The 26,177-nt window shown below is 41.8% G+C and overlaps 3 protein-coding genes across 3 annotated transcripts in view; all 3 read left to right on the plus strand.

Annotated features, from left to right (window-relative positions):
* LOC149739988 (uncharacterized) overlaps nucleotides 1–16,885 on the plus strand; it is a 47,042-nt gene extending 30,157 nt beyond the window's left edge. The window contains exons 9-19 of the mRNA XM_089894176.1: nucleotides 11,642–11,836; nucleotides 11,961–12,461; nucleotides 12,532–13,197; nucleotides 13,329–13,387; nucleotides 14,225–14,413; nucleotides 14,516–14,874; nucleotides 14,945–15,167; nucleotides 15,265–15,391; nucleotides 15,498–15,743; nucleotides 15,874–16,094; nucleotides 16,211–16,885. Of these exons, the coding sequence (XP_089750302.1) occupies nucleotides 11,642–11,836; nucleotides 11,961–12,461; nucleotides 12,532–13,197; nucleotides 13,329–13,387; nucleotides 14,225–14,413; nucleotides 14,516–14,874; nucleotides 14,945–15,167; nucleotides 15,265–15,391; nucleotides 15,498–15,743; nucleotides 15,874–16,094; nucleotides 16,211–16,490 (3,066 nt within the window). The 3' untranslated portion in view covers nucleotides 16,491–16,885. The remainder of the gene's footprint in view (nucleotides 1–11,641; nucleotides 11,837–11,960; nucleotides 12,462–12,531; nucleotides 13,198–13,328; nucleotides 13,388–14,224; nucleotides 14,414–14,515; nucleotides 14,875–14,944; nucleotides 15,168–15,264; nucleotides 15,392–15,497; nucleotides 15,744–15,873; nucleotides 16,095–16,210) is intronic.
* A 3,073-nt stretch (nucleotides 16,886–19,958) lies between these two features.
* On the plus strand, nucleotides 19,959–21,855 carry LOC149739989 (uncharacterized). Its single transcript, XM_089871453.1, has 6 exons — nucleotides 19,959–20,213; nucleotides 20,294–20,356; nucleotides 20,457–20,575; nucleotides 20,685–20,940; nucleotides 21,085–21,269; nucleotides 21,385–21,855. Exons 1-6 carry the CDS (start codon nucleotides 20,159–20,161, stop codon nucleotides 21,604–21,606), a joined length of 900 nt encoding a protein of 299 aa, XP_089727579.1. The 5' UTR covers nucleotides 19,959–20,158; the 3' UTR covers nucleotides 21,607–21,855.
* A 925-nt stretch (nucleotides 21,856–22,780) lies between these two features.
* On the plus strand, nucleotides 22,781–26,014 carry LOC149739990 (uncharacterized). The gene is made up of 6 exons (XM_089871393.1): nucleotides 22,781–23,499; nucleotides 23,583–23,730; nucleotides 23,845–23,999; nucleotides 24,245–24,346; nucleotides 24,513–24,681; nucleotides 24,890–26,014. The coding sequence occupies exons 1-6, from the start codon at nucleotides 23,245–23,247 to the stop codon at nucleotides 25,699–25,701; spliced, it is 1,641 nt and encodes a 546-aa protein (XP_089727519.1). The 5' UTR covers nucleotides 22,781–23,244; the 3' UTR covers nucleotides 25,702–26,014.
* The last annotated feature ends 163 nt before the right edge of the window (nucleotides 26,015–26,177 follow it).

Genomic DNA, 26,177 nt, shown 5'->3' on the forward strand with positions numbered 1-26,177 from the left:
ACGCCTTCATGTGGCATGTTGACCATATTCGGGCATTTTCGTTGTTATGACAACAGGCAAGTTGAAGAGTCACGTGTCACCTTGTGCAGCTGATTCAGCGTGCCTGATAACAGAGCGGCAATACCGACAGCAATGCTGACCTAGCTGTGTTTACCCCAAGCCCGGGTTAATTAAACATTCGCTCCAACCTACCACCTTTGTTAATGTGCAAAATTGGCTTTTGTTGTATACCGAGATATGGTTAGTTGTAGTAGCATAGCAAAAGAAACCAACAGCGTATATAGCCAAGTGCTTCCGTTTGCTTTGTCACTTGTTGTCCCGTTGTCACCAGCAAACCAACTTAAATGTTTAAACTGGTCAAAGTTTGTTGTTCTCCTAGGCAGGAGAAATATGTTTACCCGGCTCGTGATAAGACGAGTGGCTTCATTCAATTTAGGTTTCATCCAACCGCGCACAAGTTTTTGGTTTATATCGTCGGCCTGGCTACAAGTCTCACTGAAATCCGTGACGTCAGAGCGTATAGATTCCTATTAATTCTCCGTAGTTCATGGGAGAATTGTCGAGCACACGTTAACCTACGTCAAGTGTCACATTACCATGGTTTATTGTCAGCATTTGTGAATAATCAATATTTTGTAAATTAAAGATTTTTATAGCCGACTTAAATATTTACACGAAATCGCATGCTTACAGTTTGCTGAAAATGCAGAAACTAACCAGGCCTAAAGTAAGACATATTACTTTGTGAAATGCGTCGTTCAACAAATTGGTTCGAAGTATTGGAAACTTGACTTGTCTTAGCAGTATTAAGCTCAGATAGTGGTTAGTGTTTGCTTTATGCGCGATCAGTCGAATGTGTATACAGTGCAAGCGTGCCACGAAACACACTGGCCGAATAATCCCATGGTAATCCGAACCCACATATCGGATTAATATGGGCCACTGTGGCATAAACAAAACTGGCCTATTTGGCCCCCATGCCGTTGCAATACATGCCGGACACTTGAAAGACAAAGCTCCCGCTGACCGACGACCGAGATCTGTTTCTTCAGTTATCATGGGTTGTTTGCCAAAGACCAGATGCTCAAATTTGATTTCCATCACAACAGCCTAGTTTGCATGAGATGTCAGTTTATAGCAAACGGTTTCGCGGGTCAGTTAAGTTGTGTACGGCGTGCAAGGCCCATCCGCTGGCGGCATTCAACAATTTGGCCCACATAAAAAGTGCACTTGTTTTTTTACAGTAACTTATGAAAATATTTTGATGTTTTCGAGCTAATTCGTGTCCGCAATTTGCACGGTGGTTAAATAAAATGACAGCAGGTTGGGCGGGTTTTCTAATTTCACGCGAATTGTTTTGTTTTGCACCACGCTGCTAGCACGCAAAGCATTTATCTCCCACGACTTCTCAGTATATCATCAGTAGATCGCTCATTACGGTATCATGGCCATCACCGAACAAGCTTTCATCTCAATTCTTTATTGAATTTCAGCGGCTTTTGGCAGACGTCTTAAAATGGCCAAAGGTTAATTCATTCTCGTAAATATTATTTCAGTTTCTGCAGACCGTTTATGATTTGAAAAACGATATATCTAGGAATTATGTATCACCCTGTATACGGTACTTTGTTTCGAATTAACGACGTATTTTTAAGAATGCGGTAGAAACGCTAATGTGGTATGCTTGGACGCTCACAAAGCGTCGTATTAAATAGGAGTTTTTATAATATAGCCATGACATACATAGATGCTCAATTACCTATAAGTAACACTTGAGACAGATTATGCCCGCTTTACACATATATTTGCATTTGATTTAGTTGATTCTTGCTATTCATACCCGTTCATGTGTACATAAGCACGTATTTAAAAACACGACGCTTCGAGCAAGCGGTAGAAAATCGCATTTTCCACTTGGCAAGGTTCTGCTTATTGAACGGATGTCACAAAGTCAACTTGTCACCTTTCGCAAGTCACTTCTCTGAAAAACACATCTTCGGCTTTACAGCTCATTACCTTTCGAAACAGTCTGAAATTGTTTTGATCTTGTTTTCCACGTGTAACAACGCTGTTCTGTTCAAAACAAACTTTATTACATCAGTCCTTATATACATGAAAGGCGAGGAGTAATTATAGGCGTGAGGAGTGACACCATTTGTACAAATTGTGTTTGCGCATACCTGAATCAGTTCAGAAGATAATGTCAGAATGTGGAAAACATGTATAGCATTTTTAGCATGGCATTTGAATTAAGAGGCGCCCATTTACTTACGTACATGAGTAAATTCACGCCGATTGGCGTAATATTATTATCGAACGAAATCTAACGTTATCGGATTTATTCTCCGCCTACCGGGAATTGTGCTTTCATTTGCTAATCGAAATACATTTTCGTGTCCTGATAGCATACGTAAGTGACGTCATAACGCAGCGATATGACGCAATCCAGCGCTTTTATTGACCAAAAGAAACTGTAATCTTCTCGTGACGTTTGTATATACCATACACCAAAGCTAGAATGATTTGTTTTGTTTACATTCCGTTGTTTCTAAACACATACGTGTGTTGGTATACGCTTACCAGTTCAACCATAATTTGTTCCAATATATTTTGAAACATTACTGTCAGAGCAGTGTAACATGATCGGTATTTCTTTAATGCGAATTTTGGTTTTTGGTCTTGGAACATTGAAAAGCAGCAGTTAGTATATACGTTGCATACGTTGATGACCAAGGACACCGGTAACAAAATACGAAAACGAGCGCTAATTTTGATTAGAACTCGGATAAGAACTAATCGCCTTCCCTGGGCCAAGTGGTGGTGTAGCTGTCAATGCGCCACTCTGACCGTTTATGGGCATGCGTCGTCTTAAAACGCCAACAAAACTGACGACCCTCCGACTCATACTGTCGCTAAATGGCTATTAGATCAACAGTGATCTGTGGTTAGGTAAACTGTAAATATTTTGCACCCAATTACTGGGAAGAAATATTATTTATATGGCTTGTTTTACATTGGATAAAGTAAAAGAAACAGGTCGGGTTTTGAAAAGAAAAAATGTATAATGACTGGGTGTGAGTGTATTTGCGCATATTTCTATAAGTCTGAGTAGACTAAGTAATCCAAAGACAGCGGATTATACGAAGCGTGGACAAACAATCTCTCCGGAATCCTCATTTTCTGCGGTGTCCATGATCTGTTACGACGCAAGCTTTACGGTTTGTGACGACATTTGACGATTTTAAAATACTTGGGTTTTTTTTCCAATAATGTCGGTGACGACTACCACGAATTGGGGGTGTTTGATCACCCACCCGTGCCCCTATGTACGTCATCCGTGGAACGTCACAATGAACTAATGTTCGTCACAATACTGAAACAGTAGCGTCACAATCGTGCGACCATCTTTAGAAATTTGTGAAAACATCGTAGAAATCCTGGTATAACCACGTTTTTTTCGTTTAAATGCGATTCCTATCTCATGCACACAAAACACGCACAACGAAGATAAAAAGTACCTGTTTTTCTTAACTCGGTTCTTGTGAATGTGTGGCGGTTACAGCTTATGCTTAGTTCGCTCCTCCAGCCCAAGCGAACCATGTTGTTACAGCATTACATTCCACAACCTTGTAAACCTGCGTCGCTATGACAGCATGTACGTCTCTTGCATAGCAACGTCCAAGCTGATTTGACACCACACTGCGTCATACATGTATTTTTTAATCGAAACCTACGTATAGATCGTCCTTTAACGAAATTTATTTACAATCTTAACCAGCGTTTCATATAATAGGAATGTTTGGGTAGTGGTATTTTATAACCGACTGAAAGGGAGAAATATGCTGCGTATATGTTTTTAATACGATTTATTGACGTATTTAGAAAAGTCCACCTTTATAGCGTTGGTGAAATAAGTACCTTCTTCTATAAAAACGTGTGTGTAATAGCGGCTGTTTGCTCTTTACATTGTCATCGGGTTGTATCACTCCAACAACAATCACGTAATTCCAATTCTACAAAGCGGCGACAATTAGCACCCAGCACTATCACCTCGTAAGCCGAACCTGTTCAAATCCGGTTCTTGTCGGCTCGATTCAAGTCTAGTGCAGGTGATGAGGTACATGGCTACAGACGGATTAATTGTCGCATCCCTTGACGGTGCAATTAGTTGAAATTCTAGCACCTAATTTGAGAAGGGACCGAAACAGGTGCTATCCTCTTGCCCCGTTCACGGCGACCATGACCCCGATATAGCAACTGATGTCTAGTTCGCGAATAGCAAATGAGCGTGACTCCTGTTTTAGCCACGTGTGCCAGACGCGTTCTGCCGACGAACTCAGGACAGAGGAATGCGAAACAGATATTTGATGCTTCCCACCATTACTGACTCACAGAGCGTACTTCCATAATGATTTGAATTAAAACACCTCCGTTTCTCATCAGTGTGAAGGTCGTGATTTCCCGAAATCGTAATAATGAAATCGCTTTCACAACCGCATGTTTCACAAACGTTCAACCCAACTATTTCATAAACAGATTTTACGAGTATATAGCGCTACCGAAACAATGTAGATGGAATGTTACACGTTCAAATATAAAAACGTCATTTGGAAACAATCAACGCCGTTCAAAGCCACACTATCTGATTCGAGTCTCTCGACTTAATTTCAATGTTTTGCTAAAAATAAACAACGCTGTGTGGAATACGACGTTTCATTGTCAGTGTGCTCGGCAGCGTCGGGTGTTCCGGATATATTTATTTCGTTAATCCCTTGCCCGGCATTTCGGCTAAGCGCTTTAGGCAATCGTGGAACTGATAAACTCGAAAGCGACGGCGTAGCATTCGTGCTCATGTTAAATAATTCGTGGCATTTTGGTCGCACTGTGACGCACTTGACCGCCGACCCAAAACAAACTTGTCTTGGTAGCGTGACGTCAGGGACTGGTTATATTCTCGGCGTAACTGGCTTTGAATAGATGGCAATCAGGGATCGTGTATATACTGCATAGTGCCTGGCTTTTCTATTAAACTGGCTGGTATTGACGTATTGGAACATACACAACGACCACACAACGCATAAAATTAAGGGGGAAACGTAAAGGTCACTGCTTTCCAAGCGACTCCTTATAAGAGCTAAATAGGAATTGGAATTACTTGTAACTCCAGCCCTTTCTAATTTCGTTTGAACTTATTAAAGGTCAATAACAATCGAAAGGCTGTAGATGAGCGTACGTGCTTTGTCTCAGGCCGAACTAGCTAATTTGTTGTTGCTTATTTAGCTTGGTTTCTTGTTCAGTTGGCTATTTTGGTTTCGCTTGCTTTCTCTTTCTATTATCAGACAAATTAAACAAGCTTCCGTCAGGCGTGACCATATACGCACAATGAAACATGCACAGTCGATATTTATAGACAAGCTGGTTCGGTCAGAACTAATCAATTTAAATTGCGTTAAGTGCGTTCCAATTTGAATATTTGACACAAATAGGCGTGTAGTGTCTGGACGGCGCGTCTTTTCATCAATAATAGTCACTCTGACACTGGAATTTACGTCGAAAATAAAAGTATTTATCTGTACGTTACAGCAATAGTAAAATTTCTCTTTGCCATACCGTGAATGGATAAATTAAAATACGCGTATGAATATTGGCGTATTAACATATAGATCCGGTTATCATCGGTCGTATATGGTCCGACTGCTCGAATGTGACGACAGATATCATGTGAGAGATGACAGGTAGTTTTCACCATGGTGAATCCAACCTGCTGACAGCCGCAATAAATAAATCTACGCGCAGTGGATTTGATGATATCTTCGAGTGCCGACGTTTGACAGAGGAAGAATATAACCACCTGTGCCTACCGGTTTAGACCGGTGGTAACTGGTTCCCCCTTGACAGTGTTGATTGTTTGCACAGCAGGGGTAACGCTGTTCTCCATTCATTTGAAATAGAACTAAAACACCTGATGCAAATTTTCCCACCAATTGTACTACACCAGCAATGGGTATACGCTGTAAAAGGTTCCCAAGTGACAACCTTGATAATTAAACCTGTGTTTAACAACTGTAAGCCATCAACGGTACGCTTTCTTTTACGATCCTTTATTGGTGCGAACCTATCTCGTTCTTGTCGTGAGCAGAAGTTGCGTCCTTTGTTTTACGACGTCCTGGAGCTCTGTTGACAACGAACAACCATCGTTCGAGGTCAAATACACGTCGTAGCATGGTTATAGATGGTTATAGATGTACTTGGAAGCTTAGGCGAACAAAACACACGGTTTGTTGCAAGATTGATCACGTGGGCCGGTCTTTCCCACCGTCGTAAGGCCAGTCAGGGCAACCAATCAGAAAAAAAGTTTTGACACATTGTCGTATCCGTTTTCGTATTTAACGTATCGGTACCACTGATTCACGTCCTATGTGCGTAAGTTGTATGGACAGGAGAAGCGATACTTGGCGGTTTTATGTACGCTGACTGTATGTTTGGATAAATAATCATTCCCCGTACTCGATGGTGCGGCCTGTCGCGAATACAGTTGCTTGCGACGTTACATTCACCACTTTCTATACCATGTTGCGAAATACGGCACCATATTAACGATGGCGTAAGTGAAGTCACATCCTATCCTGTCGTTATCACGCGCTCGATGCCGTCCGCTGACCCGCTAACGAAGCAAATTAAGTGGCTTTTAAAGATTTACGAGGTCTCTGAGCTGCGAGGCTCGAATGCACGAGGGAGCGGCATATATCGGTCGCCATTTCCCGGATGACGATGACAACTAGCGCCGACACGATCGCAGCCTAGTTTACGTTCTGCTGCCAACTGCTCTGCCGCCCCGAATTCAGCATCGGTTTGATTTGTTGCGATTTTAATTCAAGTAAGATTAACGAGTCGGTTATCAGATATCTATACCAATTGATCAAGATTTCTGTACTGTTGTTTTGTGCGGGCGCTGTGCCAGTAATTGTCTGTGTGTCCGGTGTGTGAACGAGGGCCGATCGGAGATTGTACGGAGATATAATTGAAGACTTTTTGAACAAGTTTCCTGTTTGTCCTCTTTCAGTTTCGTACATTCTAATTTAGACATCAATATCATGTTGTAACAACTGCCATGTTATTCAGTATATACGTTGATGCAGCGTCATGTACCGATAAAGCGTTTTCCATCGCAACTTTGTTTTGCTATATATCTTCACGCGACAGCATGAGAACGTACGTGTCCCTTCACTCAGCTCACGAAGCGTCCAGTTTAGAAGTAAATTCTAATTCTGTCCATAGAGTACATCTCCCGATCACTGCAACCCTTGTTCAATCATACCCTGTCGTGGTGTAAACCCAGACTTAGCGCTCTAAATAGAATCAAAGTTTGTAATAGTCTCTCCGTGTCAACAAATATTGGTATCTGCTTCTGGTAAAGCCGGGACTCGCGTTTACATTGGAACTGTTACACGGTTCTATACGACAAGTCGTAGTTCGTCTTGGTTTCCAATGCGTTACTTGTGTTTTCGAACATGCGTGTCAGCCTTATCATGAGTAAAATACAACCTGACTTAACATGATCTCGGCAAATATTTTTTCTTGTCCAGCTTCCGCTGCCTCAGTCAAAAAATCGAACCATATCGAATGACGACATTGTTTGTCTTTGGTTTGTTCAAAGACGTTTTATTGACAAGAATATAATAAACAATCGTTAGGCTAACTACTCACTCTGTGCACACGCGGCAGGCACGCTGACTCAGCTTCACCGAAGAATTATTAGCCCAGCCTTTGTCCAGTGATTGGACGCACTCTCGTCCCCTTTCCCATGCCATCCAGCTGTACCTAACTCAAATACGGTTTCCGTGCGCAGCGTGGGATTTTAGACCGTTTTAGGGGACTCCCCGCTACCTACGGTTCGTCATCAGCGCCGGAAACTGAATTTTTGTTGAGAAAAAAAGTTCCATAATAGGCTCTGGTTCCTAGTAATAGCAGCACCAGCGGTTTAGCTTTGATATTTCTAACCGCGTTTTAAGTAAAACCAAAACCCTAGAATGCGTCACGGGAAACAGATGTAAAATTCGATCTACGGTTGGAACACAAACAACAGTTCGTTCCGGTCCGCTCCACTAGGGTAAAATTAGCAAAAACACAGAGGCAATAACAACAACCGCAACCTTTGATCTTCGAAGCGAGTCATTTTCTACAACAGGATACGAATGTTTATTAGTTTTGCGGCCAAAGCGTCAGCGTGAATGATTTATAGCGCATGCATGGAAGTACCAGACTTCAGCATTATGATGATACTGTTCAATTGATTATGTGTTGTTTGTTCAATCGCCTCCCTCCAGTCAACGAATTAATTGTATCAAAACAGTGTGTAACTTCAATTGGCGATTATTTCGAATGGGTATCAGTCTCTTGCAGGATCTACGCTTGCTTTGTTTGCCAAAGCGCGAACGATTGTTTTCGTTTGAGCCTTCTCTCGCCGCGGCGTTGGAAGTCGATTCGAAAAAAGAGAGCGGCGTTCGGCGCCTTCTTCTTGCCCTCTTTATGAGCGATGTCTGAAGCGGATTTTGTTATACCAGTTGTTTCGTAGCTGAGGGCAGGCGCATGCATTGCAGTTCAGTGGGATCATAAATATTTCGTTAGTTCAATACGTGACCGACTATGTCAATTAAGAACGCAGTATAGTGAACGCAATGGGTTTTTACCTTAATAAGTTACGTCCCCAAAGCGGAAATAGTAATTCGTGACGTTAGTTAAAGTGAGGTAAAGGACAGAAACCCAAAATCCGGTCAATGAGTGTCGAATGTCTGTCATACTAGGAAAGTGTATGCTGGACTTTTATGACATTTTCATCAAAATACGTGACTGCGTAGTTTTTGCGCGTACTTAATTCCGCACAGACAAGTCAATCAGTTTAGTAGTCACAGTAGCTGTTATATTTCAGGCGACCTAACGAGCAGGTGCGTTTGGTACAATTAATTTGCAGGGTGCGAATTCTTTTGTATATATCAGTCGTTAAATCTGTTGTTCGTTTCATTCAGCGATACATTACCAAGCGAATTGATTTTGATTTGAATTTGTATTTACTGTGGAGTATGCCTTCAGCTACCGCTATACCAGAGCGGTTCTTGTATAACAGAAGAAGCTGCGAAGGAGCAATTCGCCGTGGAGCTATTACTAAAGCAGAACTCAACATGAACCACAGAAGTGTCCAGAGCGATCCTGGAATAAGCCTGGACGACCTGAGAAGGTCAGGGGTGCTTCATCACCTAGTAGCGCGCGTAGAGCCAAAAGCAGTTGTACTGCGCCGAACGCTGGCCGACATCGGCCACGTCGCCAAAGCGGGCGCGGGGATTCAGGGCTCTATTACCGGCAGACCATTTATCCCTTCCGGGTACGGAATACACCCGGCGATGCGACATATCCTCGACCAGGATATAGGCGATTATTATTATTCACCTTGCCCGGCAGTTCGTCGACGACAACAACAGAACCGAAGAACTTACGTACTCGACTCACAAGTCCTTGATCATCGTCAAACAGACAAGGTCAAGAGCACTTCACTGTCCTCTTCCGCTACCAGTCTTTATTCCGAGGATGACTCCAGGTCATCCGCATCACCCCATCAGTCAATTTCCTCTTGTCGAAGCTCCTGCAGCTTCTTCCAAACGGAAGAGTCGGAGTCTTTCGAGGAAGAAAATGAGATGAACAATAACAACGAAGAGAAAGATGAGAGTGAAGGAATTGTTAAGATCGATGGAAACATCCTCGTCGTCAACCTCCGAGACTTTAAACTTTCAAACTCCGAAAATGAGGAGAGACAAGAAGAGGATTCATTCGTAGTTGCACCGGAGGACCCTGCAGAATCCTGCTGTAGCACGTGCTGCTCATGCGTTAAGGTTTGTTCAAGGCCTGTCAGACTTCTACGTTCAAAGTTCCGGTCAGCCGTTCTCCTTTTAAATAGTTTAACGAGAAATCGTGTAAGACACAGCCCATAAATGATCTGCGATTAGCTTTTATTTAAGGCGTGTAGAATCAACGCCTTTTCGTTGACGATGAGCTGTTGGGTTTGAAAAGAGCACGAAACGCCGTAGGGTCTAAGCTGCGAAGCTTCTGATTCGTTTCGATGCATTATGTTTTCGCAATGGCGGTCGTGATACTTATGTAAACATACTGATATTTGAAGAAAGGCACGTGTTGAAACATGTAATATATAAGGAATTATGGGGGTAATGTGTTGCGAGACTGATCGCAATTATCTGTAATCAAGCACTAATCTTACATAAAATGTCTTGTTTATATTTCGGCGCTACCGAAGTACTTATAATTCTACAGTTGGTTGACAGCGTGTCTGGTACCCTGCTAGATAGTTAACTTGCTGTCTGTATTGCTTCAAAACGACAGATAAACGGTCTTCGCATGTCTTTTATCGTATGTAGTTCTTCTGTTTGCACAAGGCTAATAATCGCAGTTCTAAGCTGCCCAGGCGACTAATTGTCGATAGTAAAGTTTTCCAAACAAGGTCCTGGGTCTATTTTAATTGTCCCACGCACCTACATGGCTCCGACCATGTGTTTGGACGTCACTAGATGCAATTAAAGGCGATTTAAATCGGATTTACAGCTCTTTTAAACTTCGAGGACAATTGTGGGGAAAACCTTGAAGGACACATCAGTCTGTTGACTTGTTAATGCTTAGGAGACATACCCAAGTTTGCAGCATCGACCCTTAGATACAAAACAAAGCAATAAAACAAATCTACGACCGCCAACAAAGGGTAGAACGCTCTGTAGAAACGTTTTACGACGTAAACTGTTTAATCACGAGGAAACAGCAGCAAAATGACCCAAATTATGATGATTATTGGGGATTGTCGAGGCCTGTGTCGCATACCATGCTGTGGCAGCGTGACCCGAATAAGGTTGCTTGTATCGATCAGATGTTTCGGTCGAAATACCGTCTTGCATTTTGACAGGAAACATTAATTCTCTGGCCAGGCTGTTTCGACTAAATATCTTGTTTGCTATAAGCATCATAAACGCACTATTTAGCTGGATTGGCAGGGCAGCTATTTCCTGATGTAATATTACATTTCTTATGTAACTCAGTGAGTATTTAAGTGGTTTCATGTTTGTCAAAATACTGTTACTTTGTTTTGACAGCACGGTGTATGGCACGCTCCCTTGCTTTGTGGCGACATGTAGTTTGCGATTACACTTAAGTGATTAGTAGCTTATGTGATGACAACGCTTTTTATGTTTTTATTGTGATTTTCGCGCCGACGAATCCTGCAGCGCACCACGGCGTCAGAGTTTATAAGTCTCGTCGCCACCAATGTACCGCCGGCGAAACATGTACATTTTTATGACGACCACTTCTTCAAGAAGTGGCGCGATTGGATAATAGACGACGAACCACCAGTGCTGTTTAATAGGCCGGGCCAGCCGTCTACGGTCTCAAGCAGATGTAATTTTGCGTTATCAGCGAGCGTGTTCAGATACACCCTTTTTTGGGTTTCGAATGCCCGAAGCGGAACCCATTAAACCTTATGTACTTTGCCTCGAAACTAAACCACACGTTTATATTTACATAACCGAAATATGTAATAGAACATACCTAAATATCACAGTAATTTAAATTTCAACTACTTTTACAGGCTAAGGAAAGCCAGACTGATGAAGACGACGACGATGACGACGACGAATGCGCCATCAGTGAGTTCTGGCACTTCGAGGGCGGTGAACACAGGTGGTCGAGGTTGGATAGCAAGTCATCTAACATCACCAGTCCCAACGGTCGAATGTTATCTTCTGGTTCCGCCCACCTACCCCATCTTGACGAAACGCTTGAGGTAAAACATGACATTCCCACTTTCGCTACAGAACATTGGCACCCTACTTACAGCTTAGTTTCTCGGCAGCTGAATGTTGCTACTAAATTCCAGTTGTTTTATGGCGCTACCCTTTGATTTACAGGACATGCCCGGAGACGTGTTCACCAACGCTCTGGTTCGGCCAGCCGCGATTGAGATCGAGCGACATAGACAGCACTACAGCCAGTCCGAACCCAAACAAGCAACAAAAAACAAAAGTTCCAACAGTTTCCTAAAACGAGTCGGTGACCTGAAGAAACTGAGGCCAGGTTCCTTTCGCCGAAAGGACATTCTTCAGCGAACCAATTCGTCTGACGCAGCGATCGAACTTGGGGAATCAAGAACAAAACCCCGCCACACTACCGACATTCGATCCAAACTTGGCCGAAAGAACCGTCGTCTTGTTATTGGCGAACCGACCCTACAGAGCGGTCACGAAAAAATCAACAGCATGCGATGCGTGCCTATTGAAGTTTCTCCCCCCACTGGGGCTCCCAGAGGAAGAAAAAATTCGTCTCAATCTTTAATCAGTTCCTCTTCCTCCGCAAGTGGAAGTGCAAGTTCGTCATCTACTCCCGCATCCCGGATGCGAGGATTTGCAGAGGTAAGATTCGAATTACTACATACTGTAAACACTCACTGTTAACATGTTTTAAAATAAATCTTTATCACAGGACCGAACCACGCGTTCCGATCCCGGTGAACTTAACTCGACATCTCCCCGCCTTCTGGAGCATAATCGTGTAACTCTGGAGCTTAACGCGGCGAAGACACGAAACCCAACACCACCAATTCGTGAACCCCTCTTCGTAATGCCGAAAGGTTACAAACCTGGTACATTCCCCTCCGGTTTGGTTGAAATGACGGACGAAGAGCCTCCAACCTCACCGTCCTCCGGTTTTGTTTCCAACTCCTCTTCATCACGGAGCAGATCAACCTCCGACTCCTTCCACGCTTCCCAAGCTCCGGAGCCAACCGGAAGATTGGTGAGACCGATGAGCATCTACGACAACCTTCCCGACACTGTTTTAACAAGTGGCGCTTCCGCCCAAGATTTCCTCGATATTATGGACCCCAGTACACTGGTCGGTGCAATGCCAGTGAATGACTCTGGTGTTTTTGACGGCAGTCAGGAGTCATTAGATGCTCCCGGTGTGTTGGACTCTGCATTCTGGAGCGTTGATCAGATCGTCGAGCAAACTCAGTCATTGCAGCAAATGGTTCAACAAATGGAAGAAATCCATGATGACACAGTAGAGCCGACAACAGTCAACTCCCTTGAGAGTTTACCTCGTCAGTTTAACAGTGCCATGGAAACTCTGCCATCCTATAGCTCCGAGGTAAGTAATCTATCCCCGCCACATCAAACGATCTCCAAGTTAAGAATTTTGACTCGAGTTCTTTGATGTGCTAAGTTGTGACTGCCAAGTGCGTAAACTATTTTTCTAAAACTGAAATATTTTGGTTTTAGAACGTATCTGTCACCGAGGATGAATCCGAAGCACTCTCCACATCCGACCAACTGCCCCTGTAAGTGTGTGCTTGATTAACTAAACGAGTTTGTATAAGCATACCACAGCTCTTTCAAGCAGAATATACCATACCCCTTCAAACAGGAAGGAGCAATTGATTTAACGTATAGGCATTGCGTAGAGCGGTTTCTAAAATACATTAAGTTAAAATTCCTTTGATTATCTCGGTTCAAAACAAGCCCTTTCAAAGCGTGTACAGTAGCCGGTTAATTGATTGAAGAAACGCGCGTTGGTTAAACAAGAAAGCAATAGAGCCTCATAATGCCAAAGCCGCATCGCGAAGCTGCACCTTCGCTGTGCTTTTTGCGGTTAAAGGGGCTCCTATGCCTTGAGCGCTAGGAACCCGTTCTATCATCAAAGCCGCCGCCTCTGTTCTTACCGGGCACGGTTCGCTAACCTTTATGCTCATACCAGGTAAACAAATATATCGACTTTCCCCTCTTACGCATATGCAGGACATGGCACTTTGTCTAATTCTCGTACGAACACGGTGTAAGCACGATTCGTCTCGGCGTCATGAGCCGCTATTGTCGTCCACTAATCCTTTCTCCTTCGCCTATAACCGTACTTCACCAAGCGTAAATGACCCGGCAAATCTAGGTCGCTGATTTATTACCAAGATTTAAACCATGGGGCAGTATAGGGCCGTAGAAAGTTCGTTGCTCTGTGGGATTTCTTGAACTCGATATTCGCGCCATGAAAATGACGAATCGCTCGCTTACTTCGTTTGAAACCTCCCCGCGATAAGAGAATATTCCTTTTCAGTTTAAAAGGTTATCTCTAGAAGTGAAATGTAAATATTCCTAGCACACTCTAACCGCGTTACATTTTACAGCTCCAGACAACCCCGTCTACGATGGTCGAGCTTTAATCTCGACCACACAGCCAGCACGAGCTCGGAGAGTCTGCAGATTCACAATCTATCTGTCGGTCAACTCATGATCCTTCGAAAGCTGTCGGTCCTCAAGCTGACAGCGCTCATGGAAAGTTACGCATCAAACAACAACAAAGGCTCGCTCAACTGGTAAGCCGGGAGCTACTCTAATGTTGTCTTTGCCATATCGCGGCACTTAACGCTCGGCCTTATCAACATACCGACCCAGCATAACGCAGCTTAATCTTCCAGGTCGGTCCCTCGGTTCATTCGCCGCATCAAAGTACCAGACTACAAAGACAGGGCGGTGTTCGGCGTTCCGCTTCTTCATAACGTGCAACGCTTCGGCCAACCATTACCTCAGTGCATACAACGCGCCCTTGCATACCTCCGGCGAACAGCACTTGATCAAGTGGGCCTCTTCCGCAAGCCTGGAGTCCGGTCTCGCATCCAGAAGCTTCGTGCGAGTTGCGAGAACAACCCCGAATTGAGCAGTTTTGACGACTGCACAGCTTTTGACGTTGCTGATATGGTTAAGCAATATTTCCGTGAGCTTCCTGACCCACTGATGACGATGAAACTTTCCGACACATACGTTGGAATTTTCCTATGTAAGTATTTTACCATTAAATTACAAACCCACCGTTTCCTACAGTATCTATAACCTGTTTATTTCCAAAGATGTCCCTGAAGAGCTCCGCCTCCAAACGCTTCAAGCAGCAACTATGCTTCTTCCTGACGAAACCCGTGAGACACTGAAAACGCTTCTATGCTTTCTCAGTGACGTCGCATCTCGTTCAAGTGAAAATCACATGAACGAAACCAACCTTGCAACTTGCTTCGCCCCTTCCCTCTTTCACCAACAATACGGAAGCTTAAAGACTATGACATCTGCATCGCCAAAGTAAGACTCTTTTCCATAAACATCTTAAAATTTCAATTTGTTCTTTATTAATTCTTAAATTCCATTCCTTCTTTTGCTAAACCCGACGTTTTTTTAGAATACGAAAACAACAGAAAGTCCCCGGTGCATCACTCGGTAGACCTGATATTAAAGAAATGAATGAGAACATGGCCGCCAACCAATGTTTAGCCTTTATGATCTGCCAAGTGAAAAACCTCTTCCGGGTAAGTTATTATAAAAAATTGCAAAGTATAGTTAAAACTTTAAAGTACAAATAATGAAATATTTACAAACAGTTTGTTCAAAGTTTAATGTTGAAAATATCATTAGATCCCAGAAGATGCGATGACGCAGTGTCGAATGTCAGTGATGCAGCAGGCGGCAGACGTTCTCGCATCCGAGATCGGATACTCTGCCTCCGATTTAGTTGTCGAAGGCGATAACCACGCGGATTATCATTCATACGTTGACCGTACGGTGCTCCAAACTATGAGGGAAGAGCAAAGAATCTCACAAAATAAAGGAGGTTGGCAGAATGTGCCCAGCTCAGCAGGAAGCGATCTATCTTGCAAAAAGGTGAGTTCATATGGATAATACGCCTATGTAACGCCGCTGTAACACCGGCAACTCGGTTACACCTTACGTTACAAAATAACTTTTGTACCTTTCCATCAAAATCAGAAATTGATTTAGTTTTTATCTTCAGATGCATGATGGAAACCCGTTGCGACTGTGGCGATGCCAGGTTGAGGTATCTGGTGCGACGGAGGAGCAATTACTGGAGCGTATCCTCCACGAGAGACATGTTTGGGATGACGACCTTATACAGTGGAAAGTCCTCAAGCGTCCGGATGAAAGAACTCAACTCTTCCAAACCGCAAGAGCAGAAATGAGTCCTCACCCAACGAGGGATTACTGCGTTTTAAGGTGATTTTTCTTTTATATCTTTCATTTAATTACTTATTACCATGTTTATAGCAAATATAGCGCATCATACCATGTAGGAAGGTAAAATTTATAATTTCATATTACGTTACTTTTAGATCATGGCGAAGGAATGTGAACTCCCGCGGTGCTTCGGTCATCGTTGAAACATCAACCAGCAATCCATCGATGCTTGGTGATGTACGCGGTGTCATTCTTGCCTCTCGGTACGTCATCGAGCCCACAGACGATCCTCTCACATGTCAGTTGACGCACGTCTGTCGGGTGGACACCAAAGGCCGTAACCCGGAGTGGTACAATAAAGCGTACGGCCACGTCGTGGTCCAACAGCTTCTACGAATCCGTGATTCTGTTCGAGTTATGCCTCCTAAGACATGAGACGATCTTGGGCGAGCAGTCAGTCAACATTGGAGTCGGAGTTGGAGCCACGGAGTCGAGCGGTTCGCGTTGGTGTTATACTCGTTCCATACCGTCAACCAATACAAATGTTCATGATGTAAACGATTACACACTTCCCACTAAACCTCAAGACTTCATTGAATAACACTGCCGTTTGCGGTCAGGATCTTTCCTACGCATCGCTTCCTAAGCCCCGAATACACCAGTCGTTACCGCTTTAGATGCACTGAGATTTTGCGTTGTTTTTTATTCTGTTTTACTTCTTTTTTTATGACTTTTGAGTTTGTTCTTATTATTCCTGGTGTTGTACCTTCGCCAGTGCTGTTCTCACCTTTATCGCGTTATCACAGAGAATATAGTATTTAAATCGTAAACATCATCTTATTGCTTTGTCGAGGATAAACAGCAGGTTTTAAACATAGCAGTTCATAGATTTATATTTGAAATGTGATATCTCACAGAAAAGGATTGTAAAGTATCAGTATTGGACATTTAATGTTTAAGTATAGTTTAATATTAGGTTGGTTAGAACCTTTTGACATAAAGACGCTGTTTTAGTATAATGAAGAAAACAACTTTCTATAACAATAAGCATACCGTCTCATGCGATCGTAACTTTTTAACCTGGCAAGCGTAATTCTCCAGAACATTTTGGGCCACAATTTTAAATCTTACGAAACGTGCGATGACTTGGGATAGTGGTCAAAGTAGATGTCTCGAAGGTTCTAGGGTCGAAGCTCGATGCTCATGCAAAACTTTACGCCGCCACAGGGTAAATGGCTATTGACATGAATGTAGGCTTCTGCTCTTTGAATGTAAAACTTTATCGCCACCTAACGGTTGTTTTAAGTCTCATTGTGATTCCCGACAAAATTTGCCCACAGCACGAATTTGTTTCTTGATTGTAGGTTGTTTATCAGCTCTTGTTTCTTACTTATCGGTCACGTGTTTACGCCTTACTGTAGAAGCGTGTGTCTTATGCGTACCTTAGGCAAATTGTATCTGAAGTAATCTAGCTATAGGCGAGGGTAATGCAGTATTTCTTTACCTCGGTCATTTGGCCTTCTTACTAGTGCAGATAATATCCTCTACAGTTTTAGACAAAAATATTTTAAAATATATAATAATGTTTCAGTGTTCAATAAAGCAGTGTTAAGTTACAAAAATCACTGTAAATGTTAGATTGAATGGACGATTAACATTTCTATTTAGTTAATTAAACAGCTTTCGATGGAAGTGATGATCACTCTAAAGAAGTAAAGAAGTTTTCCGTAGTAAGTCAACATGTTTTCCGTTTTATTGTTTTATTTAGCGTTTGTTTTTGCATTATACTGTATTGCTCCGTTCCTTTGTGTTTCTGGTAAGTAGAGCGTGTTTTTTAACTGAAGATGATTTTTTAAATTGATGATTAAAACAAAAAAACGATAAGAACGAAAAAAGTTATAATATAATCTTCAATGACTAACTCAATAATATACAAATCACGTAGCATAATTCACGTAGCATAAAGAACCAAATGTGACTGTAGAGTTTTACACTATGGTTAATCGATAGGCCAAAGAAAAAAAACGCACAAGTGGGTTCAGTAAGCCGTGACGAAAGTAAATTATAGAAATAAAGCTAAATAAAAATTAAAAATGACGTAATTGCATTTTTTCGTTGTAAACTCACGAATGAATAAACGAATGTAACTTGATTTATCCTCAAGTGGCCAGAAATCCACAGTCGTTATAATTACACGGATGTTCATCGATCAGCTTACGAGTTACCATGTATTTTACTTTCTTGGTGATTGCTTATTTTTATATATGGCTGATAATTTGCACAACCCATCAGTGACCACTGGGTTGGAGCAATTACCGTTAAATTTCTTGCCAAGGACACATACGCCCACAATGGTAGCAGCGGCGAACCTTGAATCCATTACCTCGGCGTTGGGGACAGGCAAGCTAACCACCTTGCCACGGCGCCGGGCGTTAATAATCGTGATCATAATTAGTGACACACCACTAACATATTTGCTTTAATAATTTGCCAATGCGTATCTTATATTAGCTACTACTGCTTTAGAAGAATTAGGAACCGAGACGTTTTGGTTTACAGCCCACGAATGAAACCACGCCACTTAGTGGTGAAACTATGTAGAGAAATATGTTTAGGGATGCACGAATATTAAGTGTACGTATAATGTATGCTTATCTATTTATCTATAAGGTATCCCAATCAATTTCGGGGTTTTAGTTTTTTCGTAGGAAAGTAGTAATCAAATTTACCGGCCGTATTAGACCTTGTAAATGTCGTGGCAAAAATATTCAAAAACAGACATTTTTTACATGCTTTGATTTTGAACATTATGTCAGTGTATAAAACGTCAGGGGTCCTGATTGTCTATGTTAGGAATTACGAAATGTGTGTGTACTGTTGACCAAAACCACTTGTAGTATAAACAAATGTCAAATTAGAGAATATTTTGGCGCACGCGCACTAAATCTTGTATTTTGAATTTTCGCCAAGAACAACTGACAGTAGATGGGGTAAGATAGGACACATTTTCATTCTCATTTTCCGTCCCATTTGACGAGATCATCGATCCTACATTACCAAACCCGATGTTCTTATGAAATCAACTAATCTCAGTTGTGGAAAAATACTTTTAAAATAGTTAGTTTGTATAGAACCACTAACAGTTGTGCACCTACCAATACACCAAAGATATTTTTCTATAAATCAATCGATACTGGAAGCAAAACTTTAGATTATTACTATGTATAAAGTTATAAGCGAAAAAGATAAAAACAAACGCGTAATTTTTCGTTATTGGCACACATTGCTTTTCTTGGCCGTTTGCTTGCCAAACAATTAATAATATAAACTCTGCAACGTATGTCGAAACGTTTTATGAGTTATTATCGTATTAATCACATTGATACACCAAAACTGGGGTTATGACACACCCTTGTGTGTGGTATAAAGTTTCAGGAGCCCGGATTTACATAAAACAGATGTTGGATACAATGCGCTTATTTTTTTGTGGTTGGTTGTTGTCTCGTACTTTCCTCGGCGGTAGAAATGGGTGTACAGCAGGAGCATGTGTTCTTTGTTTTCGAGTAAAGAAACATTGTAAACAAGTGGAGCAGGCTACTTTGATGAGCTTGTAAGGTGCTTATAAAGGCGAGAGCAATCCTAGTAATGAACATAAACATTGGCGCGCTACTGCTATTGTTGGACGGTTCCATGCCAGACGAGCCGCAGTGACATCATTAAAAATAACCGCGGCCAACCCCATGGCGACGTACGGGTAATTAGAGAAGGCGACATGAGCGCGCGACAGAGTCCTCAACGGCCGTTGACAAGCAAAAGTCTGTTGATTGTCGCTAATGCTCCTCGTAAGTATCGGGTCGCACTGGCTGGCCGTGTCTGCTTTTGTTACCAGCACGATGAGGCGGACGCCTGGCGACCTAAAGTTGTTGCCGTTCTGTCTGCTACTTGGGTCTCCGGTGAAAAAAGATCCAGCTTAAAAGGTGAACACAGAACGCCCATAGATTAGTATGAGAAACTTTCAGTTACAACAAGTGCAGCAAGTTCGTAAAGTACAGTTTTGAAACAGTAACATTCTACAGATAAGCCGACGGATTATATTCATCAGTATGATTATGAAGTTATTCGCATTCTTTCCATGCTTTTTCCTGTATCTAGTAGCCGGTGAGTTTTTTAAACCTACATTTTTTCGAGCTAACGGTTTGCGTGCATTGACAATAATATAAATATCATTTATTTTTCAGCTAAACAGACACCCCGGTCAAATTGTTGCAGAAGATTACCACATACATATAACATTGGATACGGTGAGTTATTCATCATTGTAGTGTGTGATGAACCACTATATATTATTTAACATAGGCTGATGTTTTCCTTATGTTTTTTAATATTTGAAATATTTTTTAGATATAACTGGGCGACCGTTGCAATTGGATGTTGGGCGCTGTAGCGCCTCCTGTGAAAATTCCGACGTCCTCCGGAGCAGCAGTTACATCAGTGTTCTTGCAAGAATCCGAGAGCGAAAGGTAGATATTTTGTGATAGTACAAAAACCTTATTAGTTTTGTTGAACAAAAAAATGTATAAAAAAAACAAAAAAACGAGCAGGAATTAAAACTTCTATTGACGTTTGTAGGATAACTCTGCTGAATCGCTGACTTGCCGGACACATACCCACCACAGGGGAGAATGTCAGCCATCGGTCGTACATGTTGAGGCGGTCGCCTTTGATCGCGGCCCCAAGTATTATGACGTCATTGACGAATGTTCTTGCCGAAAAACTCCGAAAAGATGCGAAAGAATTCCGAAGATGAAAAGATTCTTCGCTGGCACTGGGTTCGAAGCCACGGTGGATGTTGGACAATGTGCCGGGGGTTGCCGAAAAGAGAAAAGTGAGTTGCAAATTATATAATACAAACTATAAACCGTTAATAACAGCTTAGAAATTATCTTTACAGAGATAACATGATTTTCCAGTCATTGAATTTTAAATTGTTAGTAATTAATTTTATTAAGCTGTAACGTTATACTTTCAGGTGGAAAAGGTTGTAGACCAACACGCACCGCTTCCAGACCAATTCTTGGTCCAAATGGGATGATAACAGTCCATACGATTGCTGAATGCAACTGCCAACCCACTTGTTACAGGCAACATTTTAACGTGGCTGTAACTGAAAGAGCTGAAAATAAAAGCACCGGCGAATACACTTTTAGAACAAAGGTAAGTTATAATTTTCCGCGTTATAAGTGATTGTAAAGTTACTTTACGTAGATAAGTAATGCGACAGGGAGGTGATACCAACGTATATATGTAGTTAAACGTATTTTTCCTTTAGGTAATCGACGTTGGAAGGTGTGTTGGTACCTGTGGCCCCATTGAAAGATGCGTTGTTAGATCTAATAAAAGGAATCAGCACACTGGCGACACCAAGTGCCTCATGTCATTGGAGACAGCTGACGTCACGTGTGCACCCACCCGTGTTAATGACATCACATACGTGGGGCGAAGCGGAGAAGTGGAACACGTTGCTCAAATCAGACGCTGCGGTTGCACATGAGAAGTTTTGCACTGACGTCATCTATACGTCATTAATCGTGGAAAGGAAGTGAGGCCAGGGATGAAACGGTTGGGTCGAACTTGTGGTTCCATTTTGCAGCGTTTTGTGCCTTGTCACTTTTTTGTAGCCGTGTACCACCAGTCATGTTTATAAAACACAGTATAGTTACTGTGATTTTGTAAAATAACTGCACCATTAAGAATAATCGAGTAACTTCACATTTTGTTTCAATACATACTTAGCTACAAATCACCGTGTGCTATTTTCCTTCGCTCTCCAAGCAATCGATCTGTTTTCTTAAAAGCTGATCAGCGCGCCGACACCGAGACAATGCAAATGGGCATTTTAGAAACTGCCTGGCACTCCGAGCTCAAGTGTTTTGATTCCAGGATTGCGTTCAGTTTCTTATTATTCTATTTTGTATTCAAGACCCATTTACACCGGCGCCTATTTTTCGAGTGCAGCACCAGGTGTGGGATGTCAACGTAACAATTAGATTGTTACGTTGTGTTGACGTCGACTACCGGTCCACGGCAACCCGAATGTTCCCTCCGGGTGGCAAAATTTTACACCTGCTTACGCCTTGTTTATATCCAAGCATTGTGTAAAGAATCTTATTGTTTATTGTTTATTTTAATTTTTTAAATATACAAAAAGTTAAATTTAAACAACCTACGGGAATAAAAACAATTCGGAAAAAAGAAATATATCTGCCTGCTGCAGTTTATTTCAAAATTATTTCACTTAGAAACGAATCCGAAAATATTGCAATGCATTTTATTACATCTGAAACGAAACGACAGAAACATTTTTGCTTTGATCAAAACGATTTAACCAATTTTAATATTAAAAATGTAAAAATAAGAAATACTTAAACTTCATTAATGAAAAAATGCAACAATTGAATTGGGCTTTGTATAATTAGTATTGTCACGCATGATGCTCGCGTGGATTGCGTGTTTTTTGATGCGGTTGCATCTTAGACCAAGACGAATTAATTAGGAAAGAGACACAAATTACCTTTCGGTACAGAATGATACGTGCAAATTACCTTTCTCGACGTGGTTATCGGAGTTAATTGGCTTGCGCTTGTAATCCGTCAAAAAAGGCCGCAAGCTGTTATTGTTTGCTGCTTGAGGTGTGAATCGGCCGTGTAATTTGTGCACCCGGTTCGATCTTCGGCCAGCTGCCAACCAGGTTGGATTACTCATCAAACATGATCAAGGAAAGATTCTCTCCCTTCTTTCTTCGAGAAAAGTGCACTTACCGATTCAACTTTTCGATCGCATTTTCGCCAGAGCTTTCTGAGTGCAGGTGTATGGTCGACTGGTTTGGTATTTGAGGACCCCTAGAGTGCTTACCGCCGCAACACTGATAACGTGTTATCTACGGTTTACGGACAACTGCTGCGCTGCTCGTTCTCTCGGTCGACGCTCGTCGTATGTTTGCGAATTTTCGTACATCCGGAGATCAAATATCAGCGGGTGATTGAATGATCGGTCCGATTTAAGTGACAGGACTTCACCGACAGCACAGTAGATAAGCGGAGCAGAAGAATTTGGACACTCACATTGAGTTTGACATCTCAGGAAACAGATATATAGAAAGCAAACTACACGATACCAAAAACAATAGAAGATGTATCTTAGGCAGATAACTTATACGTTAATGATGGTGGTTTGCATGATTGCCGCAAAGCCTCGCTACAGAAAGCAGAAACGCACAACTGAAGTGGTCAGCAGAAGATTCTCAAATCCATTCTTCCACCAAAGCTCAGATATAAAAACCGCCGATGGAAGCATGGCAACTAAGCTGAAAAACGCAATGAAGAACTTGCCAGAAAATGTTAAAGATGACGCGATACATGAGTTTCTCAACATGTTCGGTTTACAGGTTTGTGGTTTATTTATTTGTAACTCATCCAACATTAAACGCAATATAAGAAGTATCTATCATTCTTAATATGACATTTCCAGGCTCCGGATAATGCCAACTCTATCCAACAAATCAAGAAACCGCCCAAGTACATGGTGGATCTTTATAATGCTATTGCAGATCAAGATGGTGTGACGCGTGCCCCAGATCTGTTGGATGCGGACACCGTCAGAAGCATTCCCAACATAGGTATTATATCTTACAATTTGTATCCATCATGTGATCCATGGACAATACGTGTCTTAATTGTGGCCCGAATAGACAGATTCAGTAATAACTTGACACTTATATTTCTTTTATCAGACTCGAGGTGCCCAGGTCGATGTCGTTTTGATTTGCAAGCAGTGGGTGAACACGAGGTGGTTTTGGATGCGGAACTTCATCTTTACTTTGAAAAACCTCCAATGCGTTCAGTTTCTTCCAGCAGGACCAGCAACTACATGATTAAAATTTATCAGGTTAGTTCCTGTTTTATATATTAAAAGCCATACTTTAAGAGATGTCGCCTCCAAATACAAATGAACCACAAAGTCACATTCATGGTAACTCCATAGCGGGCACGAGGTGCATGGAACAGAATACCGGTGTAATGTCGTTGCCTAGTCGCGCAAGCATTAATAAGCTTCATTTATTCAATCAATTAATCCGTCATCCAAGTTAAAGAATGGGAAAGAAAACTTTTGAACAAAATATGTTGCTATAGATATTATCGGACGGAGACGGAGAAATACAGAAAACACTCGTTGCAGGAAGGCGCCTTCCAGCCCGATTATTAGGGTGGCAGATATTTCCTCTTCTTACCTCCGTAAGTTGCCTAAATATGTTTTAACTTTTATTGATCTAGCTTGTATATCGGTCACATTCTCCAACACTGACGATTGAAAGTTTTGAACTGTTAGTTGCGCGAGATGACATATTTATAATAATTATATAATCTGTGTTTGCTATATTTTACTTGGTTTAATTTTTAGGTTGAAACTTGGAATAGCCGGAAAGAGGACAATTTAGGCATTCTTGTTGAATGTTTAACTGATAATGGCGAGGTGGTCGTTCAGCGAAGAGGGTTGAAAGGAAAATCCCCAATTCTAATACTCTTCACAAACGACAGCAGAAACAACATCCACAAAGCTAAGAAAGCAAGTACGTACATTGCGACGCACCGGGATTTATATACCGAGTGAAACATTTTATGTTGATAAATTAAAAATTGTTCTTCAACAACCAAGTTGCTACATTATGCCACAGTTAACATGCTCCAGCACTGTTAAAATCACATCGTTTGCTAATTCTGCTGTTATTAAGTGTTTCTGATTTATTGAATAATAAACTCTACTTTCTACTTTTGCAGAAGCAATGCAAGTTCTACACAATGCAAAAATGGCAACGATAAGCAATCAAAAACACCACATATCAGCAACAATTGCCGACATTCAAACTTCAAGACCTCGAAGGTCGCTAAGAAATGAGAATAAAAGACAGAAAAAGAATTCACGAAAAAACAAAAACCGTCAAAATTCGAAACATAAGCACCAGGAAGAAACAAATGTGAAAAGTACCGATGATTCTAGCTTTGTCGAATATGTACCTCATCAAACAAAAAACGCAACCACATTTTCCAAAAAGAATAACGGCAATCACGACACAGAAACCATATATACAGATGATCAATTTCAAGGGCAAGAATATGATTCCAATATATGGGAGACATATGATCTTGATTATGCATCTGATGGCAGCACCAAACCAGCGGCAGAAACTTCGCATTCTCGCCATCCAGTTAGTACGTCATCTGCACATTTCCCTTCGTTTTCAACTCTTTCCACTGAAGCATCGGCAAGTCGACATTGCCGTCGTTACCCTTTATATGTCGACTTTGAAGAAATGGGTTGGTCAGGTTGGATTATCCACCCTCAAGGTTACAACGCATACCACTGCCGAGGAAAATGTTCCTTTCCAATAAGTCAGAATTTGAAACCAAGCAACCACGCGACGGTACAAAGCATCATGCATACTCTCGGTCTTGGGGGACAGCCTGTGGACATGCCCTGCTGCACACCCGACAAACTGTACGATATAAATCTGTTATACTTTGACCACAATGATTATGTTGTCCTGAGACGATACAAGGACATGGTTGCTGCATCGTGTGCCTGCAGATGAATTCAATCTTGGTATTCATCTCATACAACCGGTATGGTGTCCAGCAGCGAAAGCCGGCCGTGGTTCTACACGACAGTGGAGGAGTCAACAGAACACAAAGCTCCCTAAAATTTATTGCAATGTTTAGCGCACTTGCACTGTTTAAGATAAAATTGTCTTATTTTGCGTTTACTTCGTTACTAGATTAACATGCCTGAGAATCGGTGCGATTTTCGTTCCGTGATTTCGTCCTTATTCGTCATGTCGAGTGGAATACATGTATCGCGCAAACCTTTGAACAAACCGCAATAAAAACAAGATCGCAAAGCTCTAATTAGAGTCCGTCTGGCTGTAATGGCATTGCTTGCAACAGCATAAGCCCACTAGGCCCTGCTGCTTTTAATTAGAACGTAAAAACTTAAATAACAAAAAAATGAAAAATGGAAATAACCCTTAAATCAAATTTTGACAAAACAAATATACGACAAAAAATTTTT

The sequence above is a fragment of the Ciona robusta genome, chromosome 2 (genome assembly GCF_009617815.1).
Source record: "Ciona robusta chromosome 2, ASM961781v2".
NCBI classification, from domain to species: Eukaryota; Metazoa; Chordata; class Ascidiacea; order Phlebobranchia; family Cionidae; genus Ciona; species Ciona robusta.